Source organism: Zalophus californianus, chromosome 4 (genome assembly GCF_009762305.2).
Source record: "Zalophus californianus isolate mZalCal1 chromosome 4, mZalCal1.pri.v2, whole genome shotgun sequence".
NCBI classification, from domain to species: domain Eukaryota; kingdom Metazoa; phylum Chordata; class Mammalia; order Carnivora; family Otariidae; genus Zalophus; species Zalophus californianus.
The window spans coordinates 126,776,016-126,803,875 of NC_045598.1; the positions used below are offsets into that span (position 1 = coordinate 126,776,016).

The 27,860-nt window shown below is 34.8% G+C and overlaps 1 protein-coding gene across 6 annotated transcripts in view; it reads left to right on the forward strand.

Moving 5' to 3' along the window:
* The window catches only part of CSPP1 (centrosome and spindle pole associated protein 1), a 266,222-nt gene that overhangs the window by 146,732 nt on the left and 91,630 nt on the right, over positions 1-27,860 (forward strand). For 4 of the 6 annotated variants that reach the window (XM_027570502.2, XM_027570590.2, XM_027570366.2 and 1 more), the window contains 6 exons: positions 3,275-3,355; positions 4,728-4,829; positions 5,769-6,208; positions 17,874-17,972; positions 19,113-19,180; positions 27,148-27,241. In XM_027570502.2, the coding sequence (XP_027426303.2) occupies positions 3,275-3,355; positions 4,728-4,829; positions 5,769-6,208; positions 17,874-17,972; positions 19,113-19,180; positions 27,148-27,241 (884 nt within the window). The remainder of the gene's footprint in view (positions 1-3,274; positions 3,356-4,727; positions 4,830-5,768; positions 6,209-17,873; positions 17,973-19,112; positions 19,181-27,147; positions 27,242-27,860) is intronic. The other 2 variants (XM_027570768.2, XM_027570676.2) reach the window with 1 other exon arrangement.

Below are 27,860 nucleotides of genomic sequence, written 5' to 3' on the forward strand. Positions count from 1 at the left end.
GATTAAGAGTTGCATGCTCTACAGAATGAACCAGCGAGGTGCTTCTAGACTAGATTTTTATTTTGATATGTGTGAAACATTACACCTCTGTAAGCAGCCTGTGAAGACCTTGATAACTGTTTTAGGACTGTTAGTTCTGCATATTAGAGATTCTTATCTTATTATTTACTTTAAATTACTGCTACAGATTTTTAGCTTCTCCTTCCACTAATTTTCAGTCTGTTCTTCATACTACTTTCCAGAATGATCCTGTCCCTTACCAATTTAAATACTTCAGTGTCTCCTCACAGACCTTCAGGATAAAAATGCATACTCCTTAGCATGACATGTCGTCTTTCATGTTCCAGCCCACCTCCCTAGCCTTGTACCTCAATATTCTTCCCCTCTCCCACCACTCCTTATTGGGTGGGGTTTTCCTCTAGTTATCTACCGTTTTCACTTGTGGATTTTATACTACTTTATAGATAGAAGATTTTTAAAAAGAGAGGTGGTAGGAGGCATAGGAAGAAATTGCCTTTATGAAAGAGAAAAAGATCAAGGAGTACAAATCTTTAAATTCAAATGGATATGAAGGAGTTTTTGGTGTTGGGTTATCAAGAATGTGGTTGTGATAGAGGAGCAGTAATCCCTTACTATGCAAGAGACAAATTTTGGTTGATGTCTGAGAAGGTGGGCATGGAAAGGAAAGCACAGGAAAAAGAAAATTACATAGGATTTGGGTAGGTGGCTGCAGTGACTTCCTTGACCCCTAGGAAGTCCTATTTCTAGATTTTTTTCTGTGCCTTCCAGACTTTTGGATTGCGTGGATATTTAAATTAAAAAAAATTAAATCCTTAAATTTTGCCAAGAAGAACCATTAAACAACTGCTATTTTCTTTCCAATTTTTAGAATAGAAGACACTTGACCATTTAAAAGTGCAGGGAGAACATATTCTTAGAAGAACAATTTTTAAATTGAATTAGTAAATGTATATTTACAGCCCAGACTTCTCTCCTGAACCTCACACTTTTCCATTTGGCTACCTATCTTAGAAATCTAATGGGTATCTTATGTTGAGCATGTCCAAAAGGGAACTCTGGATTTCTATTTTTCCCACTCCCATCCTCAAGAAACCTGAATTGCTTGTAGCCTGTTCTTTTAATTTTGTCATAGCACTTATCACCTTATAACATACCATACTCTTCCTTATGTTTATTATTTCTTGTCAGTTTCCCATGCTTGAATGTAAGCTTCAGGAAGGCAGGGATCTTGTTTTCTTCACTGTTGAATCTCAGATATATCAAACAGTTTGGGACAGTAGGCATTCAGTATTTGTTGAATGAATGAGACAATGTCTAAAATTTAACTTTTTTAATAACTCACTATACTGTCATTATTTATTTTTTTTCATTTTACTGAACATTTCAAACATCTATCTAGGACTGTGTTGGGAGTGTGAACTGCCCAGTGAAGGAGCGAGGATGCTGTATCTCTGTCTTTCCGGGGTTGGAACTCTGTGTTTTTTTGTATATGTGTAACTCTACAAAATGGCTAGGTTTATAGTGTTACTTTTTATATAAGGGTTAAACTGACTCAGGGATCTAGTCAGGTATCCTATTTTTTCCCCTGACAAATAAGTTTAGAGTTCTATACAACCAACTTTCAAATCAGCTTTTGTAGCACAACTTATTTCTAAGTTTAGATTGAATAAAACCATATATTTTTATTTTTTTAAAAGATTTATTTACTTATTTTAGAGAGAGAGAGAAAGCACGAGTGGGAAGGGCAGAGAGAGAGAGAGAGAGAGAGAGTGAATCTACACCAGATTCCACAGAGCACGGAGCCTGACATGGGGCTTGATCTCACAACCCTGAGATTGTGACCTGAGCAGGAACCAAGAGTTGGGCACTTAACTGACTGTGCCACCCAGGCGCCCCTCAGTCAAACCTTATTAATCATTAAGTTTTATTAATCACTCTGCTCCCAAATGTTTTGAATATAATTATATTGTAGCAGTTGGTACATTATATTATAGTTGTTTGTTTACATGTTTGTTTCCTCAGCTGAATTGTAAATTTCTTACATAGAGGGGATATATTCTTATCTTTGTTCCCCTACCACCAAGAAAAGTAACTGGAAAGTTTTAGGTAGTCAATAATTGCTTGTTTAATGAATAAATAAAAGGCATGGAACTACACAGCTTGACAAGTATCAATTCATTTAATCCTCATAACTTAGTGATTTAGGTGGCATTATCCCTGCCTTATGGACAGAGAAATTGAGGCAGAGACGTTAAGTAACTTCCAGATTATATGACTACCAAGCACTACCAGAAAGTTGGGGATCATATATATTTTTTACTCATCCCTTGTGTTTGCTTTAGAAGTATTCAAAGATATTTTACATTTTTAATCCTCTGATCCTTATACCAGTTTTGGTAGGTAGGCAGAGCAGATACCATTCTCATTTTATATAAGAAGACGGGGTCAGGGAGGTTAAGCAACTTACTCAGTGTTACAGAACTGAGACGTTTTGGGGCTAGTCCTGGAGGCCAGGTCTTTTGACTCCTAGTCTGATGATCTGTCTACTACACTGCATTATCTAAATCTTTAATGAACAAGGGTGGAGGTACATAGAAGGAAACAATGTTCATAGTTTATATCTTTTGGCATTTGAGTAGATATCCCTTCGTAAATTATTGCAGGAAAATTAGTAAAAAAACATTATTACAGCATGTATATGGATCTTGCTGAAGAATAGTAGGACACTGAGAATGAAGAATATATGCTTAGAAGAGAAATATAAATTGGGAAAGAGTTTCTTTTTTTCCCAGGCTTTTTAATCATCTGGAATTATATATATGTTGCAAATGAAAATTAAGACCTGGGGCTCCTGGGTGGCTCAGTTGGTTGGGCGACTGCCTTCGGCTCAGGTCACGATCCTGGAGTCCCGGGATCGAGTCCTGCATCGGGCTCCCTGCTCGGCGGGGAGTCTGCTTCTCCCTCCGACCCTCTTCCCTCTCGTGCTCTCTATCTCTCATTCTCTCTCTCTCAAATAAATAAATAAAATCTTTAAAAAAAAAAGAAAATTAAGACCTGATTCTCCTCTTCAGGGACCTGTTGATTGGAAGAAAATTCTGTTTTCTAATTACTTTGGTACTTTCTGTCTTCATCTCCGTTCCATTCTTTTGCTTTGCATAATGCATAGTTTAGAAAATAGAATGTAAAGACACATTTATGAAACATTTTATAAAGGCAATTAGATAATATATTTTTTTAATGTGTATATATACAGAAAAATTTTCTGTCCACGAGTGAAACAGATCCATCTACTCTGGGAGTTTCTCTTCCTATTGGTGAGAGGTTATCTGCCAAGGTAGGTGGATAGGAATAGTTATTGTGGGTAGTAGTTTTATGAGGCATCAAAATAATTAACATACTCCTGACTTAAATGCAAGCAGAAGATATTATCATTTCCCATTCTTGAATATATGTCTTTTAAAAAAAATCTATGGAGTCCCTAGTTGTGCTGTTTTTAAAAGAACTTTTGAACATAACATTTATAATGATGTGAGTGATATATCTTTAATATGAGAATTAATTGAATATTTAGAATTTATGTTTTTCAGCATTGGTTTCTGAGCTATAAAGTTCATGCTCTGTGTCACAGTTATCAGTGAGATGAGTGAATGAGAGTATACTGAGCTTTGATGTAGAGTGAGGTCTGGAGCTATTTGAATGTGTTTCTGTCACTCTACAAATACATGTACTTTTTTTTTTTAAGATTTTTTTTATTTAATTGACAGAGAGCGAGCACAAGTAGGGAGAGCAGCAGGCAGAGGGAGAGGGAAAAGCAGGCTTCCAGGCGAGCAGGGAGCCTGATGCGGGGCTCGATTCCAGGACCCTGGGATCATGACCTGAGCTGAAGGCAGCCGCTTAACCGAGCCACCCAGGCGCCCTGACATCTACTTACTCTTTAGAGGTGGTAGTGATAAAGCACTGCATACCCCTTGTAGGGACTGAATTTCCAAACTAGATCAGCGATCATGACATAGTACATAAGTCAAACAGACAGATAATAAGTTTCAAAAGATGACCTAGTTAAATCTTTATTTATTTTTTTAGATTGTGCTGTTTCAATGACAGTGGAGATATTAAGGCTTAAAAACATTTCCTAATGTAGTATGTGTTTCAACAGAACATTTATATTATAATATTTTAGTGTCTGTGATAATTATACCTTTTTATGTTCAAAATGTAGTCAATCTTCTTGATACTTAGGAAAGAAATGATTAGCAGTAGGTCTTTTGGGAGTGGGGTGGGGAAATAGAGGCAGGAGATGTCTCTGAGGAGGAAAGAAGGAAGGTAACTGGTCAAATCCCCTTGGAAACATGGTAATGACAGGTCTCCTGGCAAACACAGTCATGTAGTTACTAGTGTGATAGATTTATTTATGAATGCTTTTGGTTGAAGCAGCTCCCTGCTGTTAAAGACCTCCTGTATTAACCTGGACCTAAGCATGTAGTAATGTTTATTTTGATGTGGCGAGAAAGGATGTGGGGAATTGCATTGGTTGTTTCAGACCTCTTCCTGTCTCTCTTGTGCCTTACAACTACTTCTGTCCTTGAGATTATTAATAAAGCTTGATTCTGGGTAAGATCTCTTATTTTATATGAGTTTGATTGGACATAAAGGTACTTTTTCCTGAAGTTGGAGTTTTAACATTACCTTTTGATTTTTATTTTAAGGAAAGGTTGAAACTTGAACGCAACAAAGAATACAATCTATTTCTCAGGGGTAAGGAAGAATCTACTGACAAGTTCAGACAGGTAGAAAAGAGTAGTACTGAGGTAGGTTTTGCTTTTAAAGTAAATCTTTAACACCAGAGGTTGAATTTTGTACTTACTTGAAAATATTTTTATATGTTAAACATTTCACTTGGTTTTTATGTAAATATTTTAAAGATTAAGCCAAATTGAACTAAACAGGGCATTTTAATATTTAGTGTTATTAATGGTTTTATCACATATTGAAGAACTTACCCTACTTTTTAACTTCAGGGGGGAGATTTAATTTTAGAGGTTGGCTTTAAGTGATGTTTAGTTTTTTTACTAAACAATAGAAAAGTTTTTTACTTTTTATTAAAAAAATTTTTTTGAGACAGTGCCAGCAGGCAGGGGAGGGGGCCGGGGAAGGGGGGGCGAGGGAGAGAGAGAATCTTAGGCAGACTCCATGCCCAGCATGGATGGAGCCTGGCACGGAGCTCAGTCTCCTGACCCTGAGATCATGACCTGAACCCAAATCAAGAGTTGGACATTGTACTGAGCCACCCAGCGCCCCTAGTTTTTACTTTTAAGTGATTTTTAAAATGCTGACAATTTCTCGCTATATATTTTTTTTCCAAATTTAAGAATGGTTGATGTTAATAGGGCCAAAAAATTGACCACTTTCTATATTGTTTGTATTAAGAATTTAATTTGAAATATTTTGAAGCAATATTACCTGCCAAAATATACCTACTATCTCCTGGGATAGGAATTTGCATTTAGTTTATCCTCTCTTTTTGTAGCCACTTACCCATATCACTGTTGCTTGATATATTTTATTTATTAAGTTTTGAAGGCTAACATTTCCTTGGAGTTTTTTTTTTTCTAAAGATAAGCTATTTCTTTTGGGTGATTAGGCCTTGGAGTTGAGATGATAGACTAAGCATCAGTTGAGGGTATAATTACTTTTTAAGAAATAGCATTGTATTAAGATCTGTTTTGTTTTCTTTTTTAATTGACCAGCTCAAGAATCAAAGAAATAAAAAACCTATTAGTCAGGTTAAGCCTGATTTACCTTCACAAATACAAACATCTTGTGAAAATTCAGAGGGTCCTATAAGAAATGTCTTAACTCCTTCGGAGTCATATGAAGAGCTTCTAAACCAAAGAAGACTAGAGGAGGACAGATATCGACAACTAGATGATGAAATTGAATTAAGGAATAGAAGAATCATTAAAAAAACTAATGAAGAAGTGGGCATTTCCAATAAAAAACATCACAGGTTTGCCAACAAAGCTGAAATTCCAGATAGAAGATTTTGCCGGTTTAATGAGGATGGTGTTTTTGATAGACAGTATTATAGACCGGATCAAGATCCTGAAGTAAGTGAAGAAATGGACGAGAGGTTTAGATATGAAAGTGATTTTGATAGAAGACTTTTGAGAGTGTATACAAATGACAGGTATTTACAACTTCATTTTTATTTTCTTTATTTGCTTAGTATTAATGTTGTTACTTTTTATGATTATGTTAGGGAGAAGCAGTTTCATTTTTCTACATATTTGGTTAATTCTAAGATGCTGTCAGTTTGAAGTTACAGCATTATTTTTTATGTGCCACTGAAGGAACAAATAAAACCCCCCAAGATGGGGGAGAAAGGGACCCTGTAATAAAGCTGGGATGCTGGAAGGCTACAACCTTCCTGTAAAATTAAATGGGAAATAAACTTTTTCACAGAAGGGGACAGAAAGGAAACTTCCATGTTTCAACCTTGGCACTAAATGGAGGGATTAAAAAAAGAAAAGAAAAAGCTTCTCTGAGATTTTGAACTGTAAGCCAGTACTGATTCAGGTTTGCAGTCTGAGTTCATGTTGCCAATATTGTTTAAAAAACCTTGAGGCAAGAATTCAGGGTTGTCTCAGATTCATAGTGCTCCTAGGTGACTGACAGGAGAAAAAACTCCTCTTTGTGAGAACTTGAATTAAAACCAGGTTGCTGGCAATCCCAGATTCAGATTTTATTTTATTTTTTATTTTATTTTTTTTTTAAGATTTTATTTATTTGAGAGAGAGAGAATGAGAGAGAGAGCACATGAGAGGGGGAGAGGGGGAGGGTCAGAGGGCGAAGCAGACTCCCTGCTGAGCAGGGAGCCCGATGTGGGACTCGATCCAGGGACTCCAGGATCATGACCTGAGCCGAAAGCAGTCGCTTAACCAACTGAGCCACCCAGGCGCCCTCAGATTCAAATTTTAAAATGTGGATTAAAAGGACATTTTAAAATAGATGAAATACAGCTTATTCCTTTAATGTTCTTATGCTCTCAGTACTTCTATCATCAATATACTTCATTGTTTTTAAGTCACTTATTATTAAACATTTACTTAAGTGAAATGATACCAGATTTTTTTTTTTAAATGATACCAGATTTTTACTATCAGATTTTCAGATGCCTTTCAGTTCTTTGGGATGATTATTTTTGGGACAGTACTTGTAATTTCTTAACTGCTGCAGTGAGTTTTTATTTTATTAAGTCATTTATCTTAAAATTTGCTCTGTTTTCATAAACTTTTGGAGATAGAAATGTGGCAGGGTTCCATATTTCTTGAAAGGGTGAAATCTAAATTTTGAAGAGTTTATGGGACCTGTTTCTTTAGTCCAAATAGATTACCTTTTAAATATTTTAGAAAATTTCTGAGACATAATGCTGTACATTCAGTATTCTAGATATTAATAATACAAAACCTTTACAGTTTGCTGTCTTCTCTTTATTCTGGAGCCATTATGGCCTCTCACCCAGTCTTTTTAATTATCATCCTGATTTAAGTGATGTAAATGAAGGATTAGAATTTTGCAAGGCTACTTGTCATTTCTGTCTGATTTGAATCTAATTGTTTGTACTCCAGAAAATACTCTAAATCCTATAATGTTTTATATTTGAAAATGTTTATACCTGAAGGTAGTCAAAGGCTGCCTTAACTAAAAGAGCTCTCAGTTGGGGAACTGCAGGTAGTCTTGGACTCTTGGTTCTGCCTTCTTTGTACATGAAAACATTTTTTCTTTATGGTGTCTATTTTTAAAGTGTAATGTAATGCTATCTTTTAAGTTTGGAATTTCAAGAAACTTATTATGATTGCTTTTAAAATATGCTTATTATTTTTGTAATTCTATCCTGTGATAATTTTTTACCTGAACAAATGAATTTCAGCCTAATTATTTGAGAACTATCTTATTTTCTTATACACTCCCTAAGTAAAATGAACTTTTTATATAATCTCCAAGTAGCATTTTAAGATTAAACATGAGAATGAGTGAGAATACTTCCTGTTACACGTTTTAAAATGTTTAGAAGTATTTCTTCAAGTTTAAATCATTATTATATAATACTTCCATTTTGTTAATGTATAAACTTACATCTCTAGATATAAGGTTTTTCACGTATGTCTCTAAGGTATGAGGTTAAAATTGAATTTCTGTATTTCAGATTTGTAAGATTCCTTAATTCCAGCCAAAAAACAAGAATTCACATCTGTCATTCAGTAATTTTTATTTAGGAGGCAGAGTGGTTGATAGGAAAAATGACTTGTTAGTAAAATTTTTGAGACTACAGAAATGTATATAACTGCATTTAGCCTCTTGCTCTAACGATTTATTCTTTAAAAAACTTTTTTTAATTAAGTATAGTTGATATGAGATGTTATATTAGTTTTAGGTGCACACATAGGGATTCATCAGTTTTACACATTATGCCGTGTTCACCACAATATATGTAGTTACCATCTCTCACCATACAACATTATTATAATAATACTGTCTATATTCCTTATGTTGTATTTTTCATCTCTGTGACTTATTTTTTACTAGAGGTTTGTGTCTCTTAATCCCTGTTAACTATTTAGCCCTTTCTGCCCACATCCCTACCCTCTGGCAACAAGATTGTTCTCTGTGCTTATGAGTCTGTTTCTGTTTTTTGTTGTTTGTTCATTTGTTTTGTTTTTTAGATTTCACATATGAGTGAAATCATATGGTATTTTTCTTTTCCTGACTGACTTATTTTCACTTGGCATAATACCCCCTAGGTCCATCCATGTTGTTGGAAATGGCAAGATCTCATTCTTTTTTATGGCTAATATTCCATTTTATATCTATACCACATCTTTTTTATCCATTCATCTATGGATGGACACTTGGGTGGCTTGGCTATTGTAAGTAATATTGCAATAAACCTAGAGGTGCAGATATCTTTTCAAATTAGGGTTTTCATTTTCTTTGATTAACTACCCAATAGTGGAATTACTGGATCATATGGTATATCTATTTTTAATATTTTGAACCATCTCCATACTGTTTTCCATAGTGGCTACACCAGTTTACATTCCCAGCATAGTGTACAGGAGTTTCTTTTTCTCCACAGCCTAAATAGCACTTACTGTTTCTTGTCTTTTTGATACTAGCCATTCTTGTGGTGTGATGTGATATCTCATTGTGGTTTTCATTTGCATTTCCCTGATGGTTAGTGATGTTGAGCATCTTTTCATGTGTCTGTTTGGCCATTTGTTCGTCTCTTTGTAAAAATGACTACTCAGGTCCTCTACTTGTTTTCTAATCAGATTATTTGCTTTTTGGTTTGAATTGTATGAGTTCTTTATATGGTCTGGAAATTAACCCTTTATTGGATGAATCATTTGCAGATATCTCCAGTAGGTTGCTTTTTGTTTTGTTGATGGTTTCCTTTTTGTACAAAAGCATTTTATTTTGGTGTGGTCCTGATAGCTTTTGTTTCCCTTACCTTAAGAGACATATCCATAAATATGTTGCCAAGGCTGATGTGCAAGAGACTGCTATGTTTCCTCTTAGGAGTTTTATGGTTTCAGGTCTCATGTTTAGGTCTTCAATCCATTTTGAGTTTATTTTTATGTATGGTGTAAGAAAGTGGTTCAGTTTTATTTTTTTACATGTAGCTGTCCAGTTTTCCCAGCACCATTTATTGAAGAAATGTCTTTTTCCCCATTGTAGATTCTTGCCTCCTTTATCATAGATTAATTGACTTTGTAAAGTGTGGGTGTATTTCTGGGATCTCTGTTCAGTTCCTTTGATCCCTATGTCTATTTTTGTGCCAGCACTATACTGTTTTGATTATTATAGCTTTGTAGTACTATCTTGAAATTTGGATTGTGATGCTTTTAGCTTTGTTATTCTTTCTCAAGATTGCTTTGGCTATTCAGAGACTTGTGGCTCAGTACAAATTTTAGGATTATTTGTTTACATTCTGTGATAAATGCTTTTGGTATTTTGGTAGGAATTGCATTGGATCTGTAGATTGCTCTGGGCAGTTGGGACATTTTTAAATATATTATTTTTTCCAGTGCATTACCATGGAATATCTTTCTATTTGTGTCATCTTCACTTTCTTTCATCAGAGTCTTACAGTTTTCACACTATAGGTCTTTCACCTCCTTGGTTAAATTTATTCCGAGGGTTTTTTTTTCTTCTTTTTTTGATGCAATTGTAAATGGGACTAAAATTTTTTTTCCTCTCTGCTACTTTATTATTGGTGTATAGAAATGCAGCAGATTTCTGTATATTAATTTTCTTTTTTAAAAAAATTTCATTCATTTGCTAGAGAGAGAGTGGGAGAGAGAGAGAGAGACTGCACACAAGCAGGGGGAGTGGCAGGTAGAGGGAGACGCAGGCTCCCTGCTGAGCAAGGAGTCCGATGTGGGACTCGATCCCAGGACCCTGGGATCATGACCTGAGCCGAAGGCAGACGCTTAACCGACTGAGACACCCAGGCGTCCCAAATTTTCTTCTTTTTTTAAAGGTCTTATTTATTTGACAGCACACAAGCAGGGGGGAGTAGGAGAGGGGAAAGCAGACCCTCTGCTGAGCACGGAGCCTGATGTGGGGCTCAATCCCAGGACCCTGGAGTCATGACCTGAGCTGAAGGCAGATGCTTAACTGACTGAGCCAGCCAGTATATTAATTTTCTATCCTGTAGCATTACTGAATTCATTTATTCTAAGTTTTTTGGCGGAGTCTTTAGGACTTTCTGTATATAGTTTTGTGTCATCTGCAAATAGTGAAAGTTTTATTTCTTCCTTACCAGTTTGGATGCTTTTTATTTCTTTTTCTTGTCTGAGTGCTATGACTTGTACTTCCAGTTGTAGTGTTGAATAACAGTGCTAAGAGTGGACATTCTTGTCTTTTTCCTGATCTTAGAGGAAAAGCTCTCAGTTTTTCACTATGGAGTATGATGTTAAGTGTGTGTTTTTCATATATGGCCTTTATTATGATGAACCTACTTTGTTGAGTTTTTATCATAAATGGATGTTGTATTTTGTCACATGCTTTTTCTGAATCTGCTGAGGTGATCATATGGTTTTTAGCCTTCATTTTGTTAATGTGATGTATCACGTTGATTGTTTTGCATATATTGAACCATCCTTGCATTCCTAGACTAAATCCCAGTTGATTGTAATGAATGATTCTTAATGTATTGTTGAATTTGGTTTGCTAATATTTTGTTGAGCATTTTTGCATCTATGTTCATCAGGGATTTTGCCTGTTTAGGTTTGTGGGTGTTTTTTTTTTTTTTTTTCTTTTTTGTAGTGTCTTTGTTAGGTTTTGGTTATCAGGGTAATCCTGGCCTCATTGAGAAAATTTGGAACTTTTCCTTCCTCTTCTATTTTTTGGAATAGTTTGAGAAGAACTCTTCTTTAAATATTTGGTAGAATTCCCTTGGAAAGCCATGTTGTCCTGGACTTCTGTTTGTTGGAAGTTTTTTGATTGCAGTTTAATTTCATTATTAGTAATTGGTCTGTTCAGATTTTGTCTTCCTGATTCAGTTTTGGGAGATTATACGATCTGGGGATTTATCCATTTCTTCTAGATTGTCCCAATTTTTGGCATATACTTTAAGTCCTTTCTCTTTTTTCTTGATGAGTCTGGCTAAAGGTTTATTAATTTTGTTTTGTTTATTGATCCTTTCTATTGTTTTTTTTAAGTCTCCATTTATTTCTGCTCTGATCTTTGTTAATATTTTTCTTTCTGCAGACTTTGTGTTTCATTTGTTATTTTTCTAGTTCCTTTAGGTATAAGGTTAGATTGTTCAAGTTTTTTTTGTTTGTTTGTTTCTGGAGGTAGGCCTGTGAAATGCTCTTAGAACTTTCACTATATCCTAAAGATTTTGGACTATTGTGCTTTCCTTTTCATATTTCTCCATGTGTTTTGGATTTCTCTCTCATTTCTTCATTGATCCATTGCTTGGTACAATGTTTAGCCTCCACATTTTTTTGTGTTTGCTTACTTGTTTTCTCTCTTTTTCTTTCCTTTTTTCCCCTTGTAATTGGTTTCTAGTTTCATACTGTTGTGGCTGGAAAGGATGCTTGATAGGATTTCAGGCTTCTTAAATTCATTCTGACTTGTTTTGTGGCCTAGCATGTGGTCTATCCTGTGGAATGTTTCATGTGCACTTGAAAAGAATGTGTATTCTGCTCTATTTGGATGGAATGTTCTTTATATATCTGTTAAATAAATCTGGTGTAATATGTCATTCAAAGCCACTGTTTTCTTACTGATTTTCTGTCTGGATGATATCCATTGATGTGAGTGGGGTGTTAAAGTCCTCTACTATTATTATATTACTATCAATTTCTTTATGTTAATATTTGCTTTATGTACTTAGGTGATCCTATGTTGGCTGCATAGATATTTATAATTGTTAATCTCCTGTTGATGAATTAATCCCTTTATCATTATGTAATGCTCTTGCTTTTTGTCTAAACATTTATTCATGGTATATTGTAATCTTAACCCAAAGTTCTTGATAAAAAATAATTATAACTGATTGTGAGAAGTACTAAATTAATTTTCCTTCATTTTTGTGAGTTTCTCTTTCTCTTTTTTTCTTCTAAAAGTCAGTATGTGATAAATTCCGGTTTTGATTTTAAACAGTTTTTGAGTTTTATATTTTTGGTCTCACTTTTTTTCTAATTACCCCATAAACAGTTTCATGTATGATAATGTATTTGTTAATGAACTGTTTTGCCCACCTTAAATATGGGAAAGCTAAAGCCCAGGAATGATGTTAACTTCTGAGCTCATCATTAATCACTGACCAGTGTTTTTAAATAATTAACAAGGTAGTTAACATTTTGCTTTACACTTGCATTCTTTGTGTATGTGTGTGTGTTTATGTGTTATTTATTTATAAATATTTACAGTTTGACTAAAGTTTATGTTTTAGGAGGTTTTAGAAGTTGAATGTAATGGTGTATTTCATAGTACTTTGATTTGTAGGTTCTTTTTAAATGTGGTCATCCTAGTCTTTATTTTTTATTAACTTGACCTGTAGAAGTTAATATATTACTTTATTGTGTTTACTTGATAACTAATGTTAATGAGTAAAAGAAACTTTTAGCTTTAAAAAATGCTTTTTAAAAGTTTTTATGTGATTAATGCAGTTACCACTTCCATTCTCTTTAACTCTTGATATTTGTTAGTTTGTAATCTTAAGAGTTATTTAATAAAATTCTGAAATAACATTCCATCTGAAATTAGAATCTGTATGTTAGCCACATAGATGAGTACATGCCTACTTAGTGTGCGACATTCTAAGAAATGTGCATGCTTAATATGTAAAACATAAGAGAAATGGCTCATTAGAACTTGAGTTATTCAATACTACTTTTTTTCTAATACATAGTAATTTTCATTTATTTCTGGAAGGGCCTCTGTAATACTAGCTTTTTTCTCCATTTTAAGGATGGGCTTGATATTACAAAAACACTGTTACTGAATTAAAGCAAATATAATTGTGAAACAACTGAAAACAGTGACAAAAATGGTGATCCACGGCTAACAGCTCAGTATTTTTCTTTTAACATCAGGATAGTACCTCTAATAGCAGAATTCATTCACATTAGAGAAATTCTTAATATGAAAACAAGGTGATATAACCATTTTATGAATTAGATGATTTTTTTTAAGTAAGGAGAAATTTGGTTCTTCCTTGCTGTGAGCTGTATGAATCTAGGACCAACAGATGGTAAATATTTTATTTTTATGATGTGGTATTCTTGATAGCATAACATGGTAAATTTTTTTCTGAAGTAGTTTGATTCTATGGTTTGTTAAGGAAAAAAGATAAGTTATTCATTATCACTTAGGAGTTCATTTATATTTAAATTAGCTGGAAAAACCTATGCTTTTAGAGAATTTGCTTTTCTTCTGTAAGAATAATTTTTTTTGGAAGGTAGACACGTGTTAATTTTTAAAATAAACTTGGCCTCTAGCCTATAGCTGGTTTCTTTGGGCATTGAGTTTTGAACCTAATTAAAGTTATTGACCCCTGTCTTCCAGGAAATAGAGATAGAGAAAAAGCTTTTTCCATTTAACATACCTGTAACTTTTTTTTTCTTTTGATAGTAGGATGGTGAAACCATTTACAGTTATTTTATTACTTCAGTTAAATCTGATTTGGTATGTCCAAGAAAGCAAATTCTTTTTTGCGGTTGTCTCTTTCTGACAAAACAGTGGATTGAGGTGTGGTAAGCGAATCTATGGATTTAAAGCCATAGAACATTTAGATAGATTGGTTCTGGGTCTCAGGGATAGTTTTAATCTGGTACTGACTTTAAAGCTATAGCTAAACAGAAAGGACTTCTCAGGGACAAACTGGACCCAAGTTGAACTCCTGGACTTTCATTAGAATCAGGTTGTTAGACATTTAGTGAGTTCATTACTTTTGGCTATTACCGTTTGTTGGTCTCCCTTAATGTTGGGAAGATTGAAGAGATGAGATAGAAATGATGAAAACACTATTGGCTCTCACCAATTCCTGTCTTCCTGGAGAACTTCATTGTCTCAATAAAGGCTTCTTTCTTTTTTTTTATTTTTTAAAGAGACAGAGCAAACAAGTGTGTGTGGGGTCAGGGGAGGGGCAGAGGGAGAGAAAGAATCTTAAGCAGCATAGAGCCCACTGCAGGACTGGATCTCATGACCTAGAGATCATGACCTGAGCCAAAATCAAGAGTTGGGCGCTTAACTGACTGAGCCACCCAGGCACCCCTCAGTAAAGGTTTCTAAAATAAATTGTAAGACCACCATAACAGTTGTTAAAGTGAACTAACGGGGTAGTTAATAGTGATTAAATGCTAAATTTATTAGAAATATGAAAAAAAGTTCAATAAATGAAGGAAATTCCATTATAATTATGGGGATATTTTAATAAGAAATAAGGTAGCCTACTTGCCATCCTGTAATTTGGCTTCACAGCTTGTTGGGTTCCCCTTTAGTTTTTTTGCTTTTGTTTTTAATATAATAGTAAACTTAAAAAATATTTATGGAATCTGTCTGTAAATAGTAATTTTTCATTGATTTAACAAAGTAAGCATAGTCATATCATGAGTCATTCCATAAAATTAAATAGGATGCCTTAAGATTTTATTTTATCCTTTTTAGTGAAATGTTTCTCTCTCCTTTTCTTTGGCCTCTTAAACATTTCTCTAGTCTTGTTTTATTGTGACAAGATTTTGATTTTTATCAGTGACAAGAGGGGACTTTTATAGTTTTGTTAATGAATCTTTTTTTTTTCTTTAGTGAAAGGGTGTACCTTAAGCTGTATTCCCTATGAGGGGTTCGTTAGGAAATATCTGTGATTTTACTGTAGAATTTAGCAGTGAGACCTTGACTTTACACATAATAATTTCTTAAATATCTTTAATTTAGAATGGACTTTGAAAATGACCTTTTGTGTTTATGGTGCTTGCTTTATTACAATAGCTTTATATACTGAAGAACCTATAAAAATTTTTTTAATACAGATGCTTTGGATATAGCATACTTTGGGTACAACTGCGTAAACATAAGCTAGAATTGCAAGTCTAAATGTTTGCTTTTAGAGAACTTAACTGAAAATGCAGAAAGTCACAAACTCTTGGATAAATTTTAGAAAAAATTTTTGTATATAATAAGTAGCCTTTAATTCTGGTTTAATCACAAGATATGTTTTTAAAAATATAACTTTAATTTAAATGTAACTTTAAGTTTCTCTGTATTTGAAAACTTTGATTTGTTGAGGCACCACTTTACCACATCAACACATTTACTTTTGTCTGTTGGGTCATGGGAGACTACCCCCAGGTTTGGTGATTCATCAGGAGGGCTCACAAGACTTCCTGTATATATAGTTAAATTCCTGGGTATGATTTATTACAGTGAAAGGATACAGAGTAAAATCAGCAAAGGAAAAAGGGGATTGAACAAAGTCTGAAGGCAAGCTGGCACAAGTTTCCAAGAGTTCTGTCCTAGGGGAGTCACACAGGACATGCTTAATTCCTCCAGCATTAAATTGTGACAACATGGGTGAAATGTTGTCTGCCAGGAAAGGTCATTAGAGAGTCAGTGCTCAGTGTTTTTATTGGGGACTGGTCACATAGGCACCCTTTTTTGAAGATATATGAAAATTCTGAACTTCTTGAAGGAAAGCAGATGTTCAGCAAAAACTGTATTGTTTGTATAAACAGTTTAGGTACAGTGAGCCACTCTTTATCAGTCCTGGAAATGTTAGGGACCCCTCCCCCCCCCCCCGCCAAATCTGTGTTTCTAGGTGCCAGCCAAGGGCCAGCCTTCCAAATAGGTATTTCTAAGGATAGGCAGTTTAGGCCTGTGCTCTTAACTCTTTCCTGCTCATGCATATTTAATATAGACAAGTATAACTAAATCTGGTTGCTTGGCATTATTAATTACAAATTTGAATTTGAGTTTATATTTACCAGTTCTTTAAGTGGTAGAAATAGGGAATGAGAGACACTAAACTGATGTGTCAGTTTAAAACAGAGATTTGAGCACATAGGTTTTAGATATGAAACCAGCTCTGTTTTGATAAATTGAAATAAGTTGACATTCCTTTTTGAAAGGGCTTGTGGAGGGTTCTGTTGTTTTAGATATGGATAAAAATTGAAGCTCTTTTATGTGTCATGCCAGGTCAGATATGGTGAAGGTTACAATTCTGGGTAGTCTTTTCTCCACAGATAATATTGATGGTGGCTTGTGTGATGGACACAAATGAGAAAAGACTTCTGTGCTAGCTCTGTGGAGAATGAGAAGTTTTCTTCTAAAAATTGCCACTTTTCATAATGTGAAAATGAAATTCACCTAAAATATTGAATAATACTTTTAACAGCCATATTTCTCTCTAATAGTCCTTTTGAGAGAAAATGTAGTTTGTTAACAGCCACATGAAGAAATATGACTTGTGAAATGCTGATTTTCATGGATGCTGACAAATGTTGGTGTGAAAAGTCATGTTGGTTTCTCTGGTATGAGGAATTAAGCTAAAGAAATCAATGTTTGCCAAGTGGAAAAAAAAAAGATTAATTGGAAAAATTTTAAGTTTATTTTCTGATAAGGATTTTTAAGGAAAAAAAAAACCACAAACATTCTGATCTTTTTTGTTGTCCATGACCTTGTGAGTAAAGTGATCATTTTTACCAATGTATTAGACTATTTGTTTATAATGTTTTCCATTCACCTGTTGCTAATATTTATTCTTTCATGTGATTTACAGTGTTAGCAAATGTTGTGCCTTGCTACATTTGGTTTAATTTAATGGTAAGACAGCTGCTATATTTTTAAGTTAAAAAGGTTTGTATATGCAGTGAAATAATTTCCAGAATCTATGAATTTTGTTTAAAAAAGAGATCTCATTGTGAAATTTGTCTATAATCTTCATGAGGGCAAGGGCCATGTTCATATACCCAGTGCCTAGGAAAAATAGTACTTGGCATGTAGTAGGTACTAGTTAATTCTTTGAATTAAATGAATGATAAGAAAGTCTTAGTATATGCAGAGTTTTGAAATTAAAATTTTCTAGAAGTTATATTGAAGTAATTTATAACCTTTTGTTTTAAAGACTAGTGAATCTAAATTCTCAGTTTCTCTTATTAACCAGCAAATCATACTTGAATTAAAATCTCCTTCAAATTAATTTTTGAATGTGTTTGCAGTAAAACTTCATTATAACTCTTTGTTCCCTTTAATATTTCTAATATCAAATGTAAAAACACCAAAGAGATATAAGAAGGTCCACTGTATGTGGAGCAAGATCTATAAGCTAATGTGTTTTTAAGGATGTACGGGAACAGACGAGGGGATGTACTTCCTATGGAGCAAAGTGGTGATGTCACAGAACAGTCAAACATACGCATTTCATCTGCTGGAAAGAAAAGGTATAGTATGTAATATAAATTCTGCCCTTCAGTCCTTACACTGTGAAACAGCACCTACTAAAACTGGCTTACTGAATAAGTAAAAAGGTATAGTATGTTAACAGCTTTCCTTATTTAATAAGAAAATTAAAGGGAAAAAAGGAGGAGGGAGAGAATGGTGTGAAATGAGAATTTATAGTACTTGACAGCATTCTTTTGAACAGCAAGTTTTGATTATAAGTGTGCCAAGGTGTTCCATATAAGTCCCTATGATTGTAAAGTGTATATAAATTTGTTTGAAATAATGAAAGAAATAAGCATGTAGTTTAATGGACTAAAAATCAATAAAATATCTTGGAGTTATGAGAGTGATATAACTTAAGTGGAAATAAATTGAAAATGTTCCTGCAATGTGAGTTTTCCTTTGGAAAAAAAAAATTTATTTTCAGCTTATTGAGTAGGTAACTTTTATGCTTACTTTGTAGAATTAGTGCTCATAATAATTCTGTCATGATGAACAGAAGTTATATGTACTTTATATTCATGTTCTCTTTCTGTTGATAGTTTTTATCATTTTGGTGGCTTTCTTACATTGTACAGAAGTATAAATCGTTACGAATCTATAGTGTATATTGAAGATAATAATGTCATATGTCAGGAAAGGTGTCTCTTTTCTCTGAAGAAAAGAAATATATAGAAGTGCTTGAGATGAGATAATTTGCTGTTTGGGTCTGATTAGGTTTCCTTTGAGGGAGTTGTCTCCCCCCCCGCCACCTTATTTCTATATTTTAAGGAAGGAATTTTTAAGAGATGATCTTTTTCAAATGTGTGAATAGGTATCCCCTTTCTCTTCTTTTTTTAGGATTTATGTGTATTTATATTCATTTTCCTAACTGGGTTAACTGTTCTTATGAAAAAGAGGTTTATTGGGACTCTATAGAGCCACTGATGCAAGCTGAAGAAAAAGGTTATATATTTATAGAGCATGAATATATAGAGGTCCCACTGTATAAAGAGAGAAAATGCTATGATTTTACTCCGACTTTTAAAAATAGTGTCCATAGTACTTTGAAAGGCCCATAACTCCTATCTTCAATTTACTCTAAATTTTTGTTACCTGAAAATCATTTGGGTTCTAATTCTTTTTGTGTTTTGTTTTAGTGCTCAAGACAATGAACCATCCAAATCTAACCGAGAGATCTGTAGTCCTTTTGCTGGAATGCTCTTTGGTATGTACAAGACTTCCAGTTGATTAAAATTTTGCAGACTGCTCTAGAAAAGGTCTTTAGTGAAAACTCGGTGGTATTAATGTCATTAATACTACTGTTACTAATAATAGAAGACTCTTATCTAGTGCTTACTTTATGACAGACTCTATGCTAAACATTTAATGTGTATTGTATAGCTCTGTATATAATTTTAAAGTGGAATAACTAGTGATGAGCTTTCTATAGATGATAAATGCAATATTAATTTCAGTAGCTTTGTTGTAGTGTGACTATTTCTTATATTCTGTTTTAATATGCAATAGTTTTTTTCTTCATTCTTCTTCTTTTTCTTCTTTAGCTAGTACAGAACTGCCTTACATTTTAAGTTTATTTTCCCTGAACTAAACCTTTTTATCCCTTGGTAAACATCCTTTCCTGTGTTCTTTCCAGGTAGTTTCTGAGAAGGTGTTTTGTTCAAATCATGATCATAATCCAGATTCTCTATTTATTTTATCAGAAATGAAGGTCGCTGATTAATATAAGAATGTTGATTTGCTACTTGTCATAATTTCAGAAACAGTGTGAAGAGAGAGCCTTACTTTTTTCCTATGTATAACTTTAAATAGAAGAGTGGTCTGTTTTCTGTGTAAAAACTATTAGAAAAAAATGACCTGAAATTTGGTTTCAGGTGAAGTATGTGAGGAAATTGGATAAAAGTTTAGATTCATTCAATCTGAAAGCAGTCAGTAATTTAAATCTTGGCTTAGAGATACTTAATTGCATGATATTTTCAGATCTTTGTTTCCTTGAAATGGCTATTGTGAGAAAATAGGGCATAGCAACTAGAGTTTCATTTTATTTTTTTTAAGATTTATTTATTGAGAGACAGAGAGAGAACACGATCAGAGCCTGATGTGGGACTTGATCCCAAGATCATGACCTGAGCCAAAATCAAGAGTCAGCTGCTTAACTGAGTCACCCAGGCGCCTCTAGAGTTTTATTCTAATGTAATGTCTTTAAGTGAGAATTTACCAGTTTAACCTATCAGTAAGTCAGAGTAAAGGCTTCATTCTTATGATGTATTTTGTTAAACATGAAAAACTGGAGAAATGGCTTTCTTTGTTCACAGTCCACTGACAAATAATTTTATCAATAAATGCATTACTCTACCCTAAAATTTTAAGCTTGAATGGCATAAATTTACCGTTACTGCAATCCAGGAATTATGGATGAGTATTTGGTGAGATAATAGACTCTAATGCTTGGAACAAGCCATTTAAAGTCATTTAATCCAGTGATTTATCTCATGGGTTTCCCCCCCGCCCCCCAGCCAATATGTGTATGGACCCATAGGGAACTCCAGAGGTAGCATTATCAGATTGTTATAAAATTCTTATTTCAATTGAATTGAAATTTGTCTTCCGATAATTTTGCCCCAAGGACCTAATTTGGAGCCTTTTGCTTTATTTTAAAAATTAAGACAGTGACTTCTTAGAGCAAAAATAACAATATATTGTGGGGTTTATAAAAGAATCATGGATTATTTACAAGTATGCTTTTAAATTTTCAAGTATTTGGGGATTTTCCTCCTGTCTTTTTATTACTGACTGCTTGTTTAATTCCCTTATGGTCTGAAAAAAGTTTGTATAATTTCAATTATTTCAAATTTGAATTTAAAAAATATTTGTAATGGCTCAGAATATAGTTTATCTTGGTGAATTTTTAGCTTGTAATTGAAAGAATGTGTATTGTATGGTTGTTGAGTATAGTGGTTTATAAATGTCAAGTAGAGCAGTTGGTTGGTAGTGATGTTCATGTCTTGTGCATATTTAATGATTTTCAACTCTTCTTCTACCACTTGTTTAGAAATAAGTTTTAAATTATCTGACTACCTTGTTCTTAATGTGGGGCCTGGAGTGCTGGAGTGATTTTCTTAGTGTGACTGAACCTCTTCAGTTTTCAGCAGGACCTGCTTGACTCTGACAGAGTGATTGCTGTTGCTTTTTCTTTGGTGCAAAGCTGATCCTGTGCATCTGGTTCTCAGAAATGAGTGTCTTTCAGTGTTCCTGATGCTTCCCAGAGTGGTAGCCAAACTCTTCCTTTACGTTTGTGGAGGGTCTTGTGTGAGAATTTCCTGCCCTTCCCCTAATAGTAACAGAACCTCACCTTATATAAGTGCAGAATGCTGGGTCCAGCAGGTTTTCTGCTCTTCAACCACTAGATTATGGCCATTGTTATGTATGAAAGAAGGATCTGGAAGGCATGCAGTATTATTTGGCCTCAGAATGATCCCTGTGTCTCATGTTGTCCTATCTCCAATTTCTATCGTAAACATCTGGTGGAGGTGGAGAAGTGAGTGCAAATTCCTCTTGTGTCTGGGTTTTCCGGAGAATCTACATTATTACTCTAGCCCACTGAAAGCCTTTAAGAATTCAACAACATTGCAGCTATTCCTACTTCCTTTTAAGGCAGCCACCTACTTCTCCATACTCTAGGAAAGGTAAAACAATTTGGATTATCCCATCTCTCTTTGGATTGGTTTTTATAACCTTTGGAATTCACTTTACCTGGTTTCTTATAACCTCAACTCTCTGATGGGCTTTTTAAAAGTTACAGTTTTATAGATGATCTTTTTCCCCATTGTAGGGTTTGAGCAATGTTCTCTTGTAGCTGTCTGCTAAGTAGAAGCAGAACTCCCCGTTTTTTTAATATCAGCTTCTATTTCTTCCTCAATATGTTCCTATTTTTAAAAAATATGTATATTTTTAAATAAATCTTTAAAAAAAAGGTAGGGGGCGCACCTGGGTGGCTCAGTTGGTTGAATGGCTAACTCTTGGTTTTGGTTCAGGTCATGATCTCAGAGTGCTGGGATCAAGCCCTGTGTCAGGCTCCACGCTTAGCTGGGGAGTCTCCTTGTGGATTCTCGCTCTTCCTCTCCCTGAACCCCCCCCTCCCCCTGCTTGAGAGTCTCCCTCTCTCTCTCAAATAAATAAATAAATCTATCTTTTAAAAATATACTTCTGTATTTTTAAGTTTCATTAAATCCAGTTGATTTTTTTTTTAAAGTGAACTCCATGCCCAACATGAGGCTTGAAGTAACGACCCCAAGATCAAGAATCACATGCTCTACCTACTGAGCCAGCTAGATGCCCCTGTGTTCCTATTTTTATTTAAATACTTGGGCATAGTTGTGCTAGCTAATTTAATATCTTTGTTCCATCATCTGTTGTTCATGTGTGTGTTTTTTCTATTGACTAACATTTCTGATGGTTATTGGTCATTGTATTCGTTTTCTATTGCTGCATCAAGGATGAGCACAACTTTTGTCACTCAAAACATCTCACATTATCTCAGTGTCTGTGGGTCAGGAGTGTAGGTAGTTTCTCTGCTCAGGTCTCACAAGGTTTTAATCAGGCTGTTTTTATTTGAATCTTGACTGGGGTAGAATCTACTTCTAAGCCCATTCACATTATTGGCAGAATTCAATAACTAATGGCTGTATTACTAAGGGCCCTGGTTTCTTACTGGATGTTAGGTGGAGACTGCACACAGTTCTTAGAGGCCATCCATTGTTTTTTGCCACGTGGGCTTCCTTACCATGGCTGCTAACTTTATTATGCCAGTAGGGAGAATCTTTAAACTCAGGGAGGGCTTTTGCCTGATTATATCAGGCCCACCCAAGATAATCTCCCTTTTGATTAATTCAGACTTGAATTTTGATCTGGAATTGGTACCTTAATCACATCAGCAAATTCCTTTCACCTTTGCCATATTCTTTTGGCTGGAAGCAAGTCATAGGTCCTGCCTGTACCCAAGAGGAGAGGTGTATAGAGGGAATCAGCACCAGAAGGCAGGGAACATGGGGTCTATCTTAGAATTTTGCCTACCACAGTCACATTTTTCTGATACTTAAGAACTAATCTTTTCTTATTTTAAGCTTTGCTGGGGACATCTTAGGGTAGCCTTCTTCATAGGGACAGTCCAGCCCTATTAGTATCAAATGACCTTTCTGGGGGTGTCTTCCTTGAATACCCTAGGAGACCACTGAGAACTCCTACAGCTGACTGAAGCTGGAATTTCTCTCTACTTTGAGGATGTCCGAGAATTTTTCAGTTTGTGTTCTCCATAGCTTTTTGTCCAGCCTAATGGAATTTTATCCTGCCCATTTATAGATGGGCACAGTAAAGTCTGAAGGATCCCTGCCACAGATTTTTTTTTTTTTTTTATAGTAGGCTCCATGCCCAGAGTGGAGCCAAACGTGGGGCTTGAACTCATGACCCAGAGATCAAGAGTCAGATGCTTAACCGACTGAGCCACCTAGGTGCCCCTGAAGCTCTTTTTATGCTTCCTTTTGAATCTTTGCCCTAAACTTCCAGACATTTTAACCTTCCTGAATTTTGATCTTTATCTGATTTGCTTAGTTTCCTGGCTTTGTTTGGTTCTCCTTCCCTGTACCCATGGAATGGAAATTGCATTCAGGCACAAGTGGCAGTGTTTAACAGGGCTCACCTCATTAATTTTCCTACTCTCAGTTATTATAGTCCTGTGCTACCTGTTGTCCAGTGTCTGAAAAACACTTATTTCATATTTTGCCTACTTTTATTATTTTCTTTTTATGGTATGAGATTAAATTCTCTGTTTATTACTCCATCATGATCAGAAGCAGAATGGATCAATCTACTTTGATATAAAACATTATTAAGCTTAATGTGATTCATGTTACTCCTGTGAGAGCTTCACTGTTGCTGACATCTATGCTTAATGGGCACACTTAGATGCTCTATGTTCACTGATGGTAGGGAGACTAATAATTAAGGTAGAGAAATTGCTGGTTCAGTTGCATTTTTGATATCCAGTGATTGTGTGGTGTTCAAATGATGCATATCTAGATTAGGAGGTTATTTTGTGTCATTAAGATAGACAATGATAACACTGATGAAAGAAATTGAGGGGGACACAAACAAATGGAAAGATATTCTGTGCTCATGAATTAAAGAATTAGTATTTTTCTTAAAGGATTTTATTTATTTATTTTAGACACGGGATGGGCAGGGAGTGAGAGAGAGCATGCACAAGTGTGCAGGCATGTAGAGGGGCCGAGGGGGAGGAGAGGAAGAGGAAAAGAATTTCAAGCAGACTCTGTGCTGAGTGTGGAGCCCCATGTGGGACTTGATCTCACAACCCTGAGATCATGACCTGAGCTGAAACCAAGAGTTGGATGCTCAGCTGACTGAACCACCCAGGCACCAGTAGAAGAATTAGTGTTATTAAAATGTCCATACTACCCACAGCAATCTACAGATTTAGTGCAATTCCAGCAAAATATCAATAGAATTTTTTACAAAACGAGAAAAAATAATACTAAAATTGGTAGTGAACTACAAAAGACCCAGAATAGCCAAAGAAATTTTGAGAAAGAAAACACTGGAGGTATCACAATTCCAGATTTCAAGATAGGCCCACAAAGCTGTAGTAATCAAAACAGTGTGGTACTGGCATGAAAATGGACACAGAAATCAATGGAACAGAATAAAGAGCCCAGAAATAAACCCACACTTATATAGTCAATCTATGACAAAGAAGGCAAGAACATACAATGGGAAAAGACAGTTTATTTTTTATTTTTATTTTTTTAAGACAGTCTCTTTAATAAATGGTGCTAGGAAAACTGGACAGCTACATGTAAAGGAATGGAACTGGACCATTTTCTTACACCATACACAAAAATAAACTCAAAATGGATTAAAGGCTTGAGTGTGAGACCTGAAACCATAAAAATCCTAGAAGAGAACACAAGCAGTAATTTCTCTGACGTTAAATGTAGCAACATCTTTCTAGAAATGTGTCCTAAGGCAAGGAAAACAAAAGCAAAAATAAACTATTGGAACTACACCAAAATAAAACCTTTTGCACAGCAAAGGAAACCATCCACAAAATGAAAAGGTAACCTACTGAATAGAAGATATTTGCAAATGATATGTCCAATAAGTGGTTAATATCTACAATATATAAAGGACCTATACAACTCAACACCAAAAAAAAAAAATGATTAAAAATGGGCAGAGGACCTGAATAAATATTTTTTCCAAAGAAGACATACAGATGACCAACAGACACATGAAAAGATGCTTGATATCACTAATCACCAGAGAAATACAAATCAAAACTACAATGAGATATCATCTTATACTCGTCAGATGTCTAAAATGAAAAAAGAAAAGAACGTATTAGTGAGGATATAGAGAAAACAGCTATCAGATACTGTTGGTGGGAATGCAAATTGGTATAGCCACTGTGGAAAACAGTATGGAGATTCCTCAAGAAATTAAAAATAGAAATAACCATATGATCCAATAATTCCACTAGTGGGTATTTACCCCAAGAAAATGAAAACACTAATTTAAAAAGATATATATACCCCTATGTTTACTGCAGTATTATTTACAATAGCCAAGATATGGAAGCAACTTAAGTGTCCATCAGTTGACAAATGGATAATGAAGAAGTGGTATATACAGATAATGGAATATTACACAGCCGTAAAAAGGATGAGTGTGCCATTTGCAACAACATGGATGGACCTAGATGGTATAACGCTTAAGTGAAGTAAGTCAGAGAAAGATGACTATCGTATGATTTCACTTGTATGTGGAATCTAAAAAAACAAATGAATAAACAAAAATGTGGAATCAGATCTATAAAGAACAATATAATGGTTGCCAGAGGGGAGCAGGGCAGGAGGATGGGCAAAATGGATGAAGGGGAGTGGGAGATACAGACTTTCAGGTATGGAATGAATAAGTCATGGGAATAAAAGGCACAGTATAAGGAATGTAGTCAGTGAAGCTATAAAAACATTATATGGTTAGAGATGATAGCTACACTCCTGGTGAGCATAGCATAATGTGAAGACTTGTTGAATCAGTGTTGTACACCTGGAACTAATGTAACGTTGTCAACTGTAGTCTAAAAAAAAACCACAGTAATCACTAAATCACCTGTAAGTTAAAAAAAAAAGGCAGTAATAATGATCTAATGTGGATCTAAAATGTTTGCACAACTTGGTTTTCTCATGATACCCAGGTGAGAGGTTTATATTTTTTTCTATAGAATTGAGGTAACCACTGAAGTTCTTTGGGTAACCACTGAAGTGCAAGGATAATTAGTGTTGTGTTTTAAGACTGTTAATCTTACATTAAGTATGCTGGGTGTATTGGAGCAGAGAGGGGGGATGGGGAGACTGATTAGGAGGTTATTGCTGCAATACAGGTGAAATGTATGTGACAGGTCCTATTCAAGGTTAAAGGTGGTGAGACTAGAAAGAGGATCTGCATATGAAGTGAATAAAAGATAATGAGCATTTAAAGTTATATGAGGTTTTGAGGCTTGAGTTAACAGAAAACCCCAATTGCTTTTGAGATGTTCATTTTGTACACAGTTGTTAAATTTAAGGGGCTTGTAGGAGTTATTAGTGGTGATATTATCCCAATTATTAGAAAAATGGGGATGGGGATTATTAGAGTATTCTCTTTTAAAAAGAATTTTTTTTTTAAATTGTTTTAGAGACAGAGCGAGTGTGCATGCAGGAGGTGGGGAGGGGCAGAGGGAATCCCAAGCAGGCTCCACGCTCAGTGCGGAGCCCCATGCAGGGCTGGATCCCATGACCCTGAGGTCATGACCTGAACTGAAATCAAGAGTCAGACACTTAACTGACTGAGCCACACAAACACTCCTAGAGTATTTAAGGTTTTTGACTAAGTTTAGAGGTTTGGGAAAGTGTAATGTGTCTTGTGATTGACAAATAGAAGATATTCATAAATTATGAAAATAATTGAAGAGGTAATATACACTTTTACCTTTTATATTTTCTGCATATGCATTTAATTACTCTTTGATATAATTAAAAATGGAGATTTTTAAAAATTTGAGTTTCCAGTTGCAGATGTTGCTTAAGAGTTAAAACCATTTTTTTCCTTACCACTTTCTAGGAAGTGAAGATCGAGAACTTATTCAGAAAAGGAAAGAGAAATATAGACTAGAACTGTTGGAACAAATGGCTGAACAACAGAAGAACAAGAGACGGTAATGAAAGGTTTGCATTTAAAAAAGATGTTTTGAACTTAAAATGCATTTGCGTAGGGTGCCTGGGTGGCTCAGTCAGTTGGGCATGCGACTCTTGATTTCAGCTCTGGTTGTGATCTTGGGTCATGCGTTAGCCCTGCGGAAGCCTTTTGAGGTTCTCTCTCCTTCCGCCCCCGCCCTCCTGCTTGCATGTGCTCTTTTTCCTTCTCTCTAAAATAAATAAGTAAATAAATAAAATCTTTAAAGAAATGCTTTTGTGTAAAATGACATGGTGATAACAGTTACATAGTAAAATAAGGGGATATTTTTCCTAAGATGATTATGTGTTTGTAAGTCACTTTCATTTCAGCCTCTACGTTGTATATCAGCTAGGGTAATAAAACAAATACTATATGAGTGTTCATTTATTGTGTCGTGTAGGTAACAGATGAGACTGTGTGTATTCTCTAACAGGCCTTTTATATACCTTCAATAATTTAGAGTAGCATTTAATGTTATCTACATCCCCACTGTATTACCTCATAAGTAGTAACAATTACGAAATGGAAGTATTTTGTCTTACAACAATGTGAAATGATAAGCACACCCATAAATGCAATATAAAAAATAATCATGATAA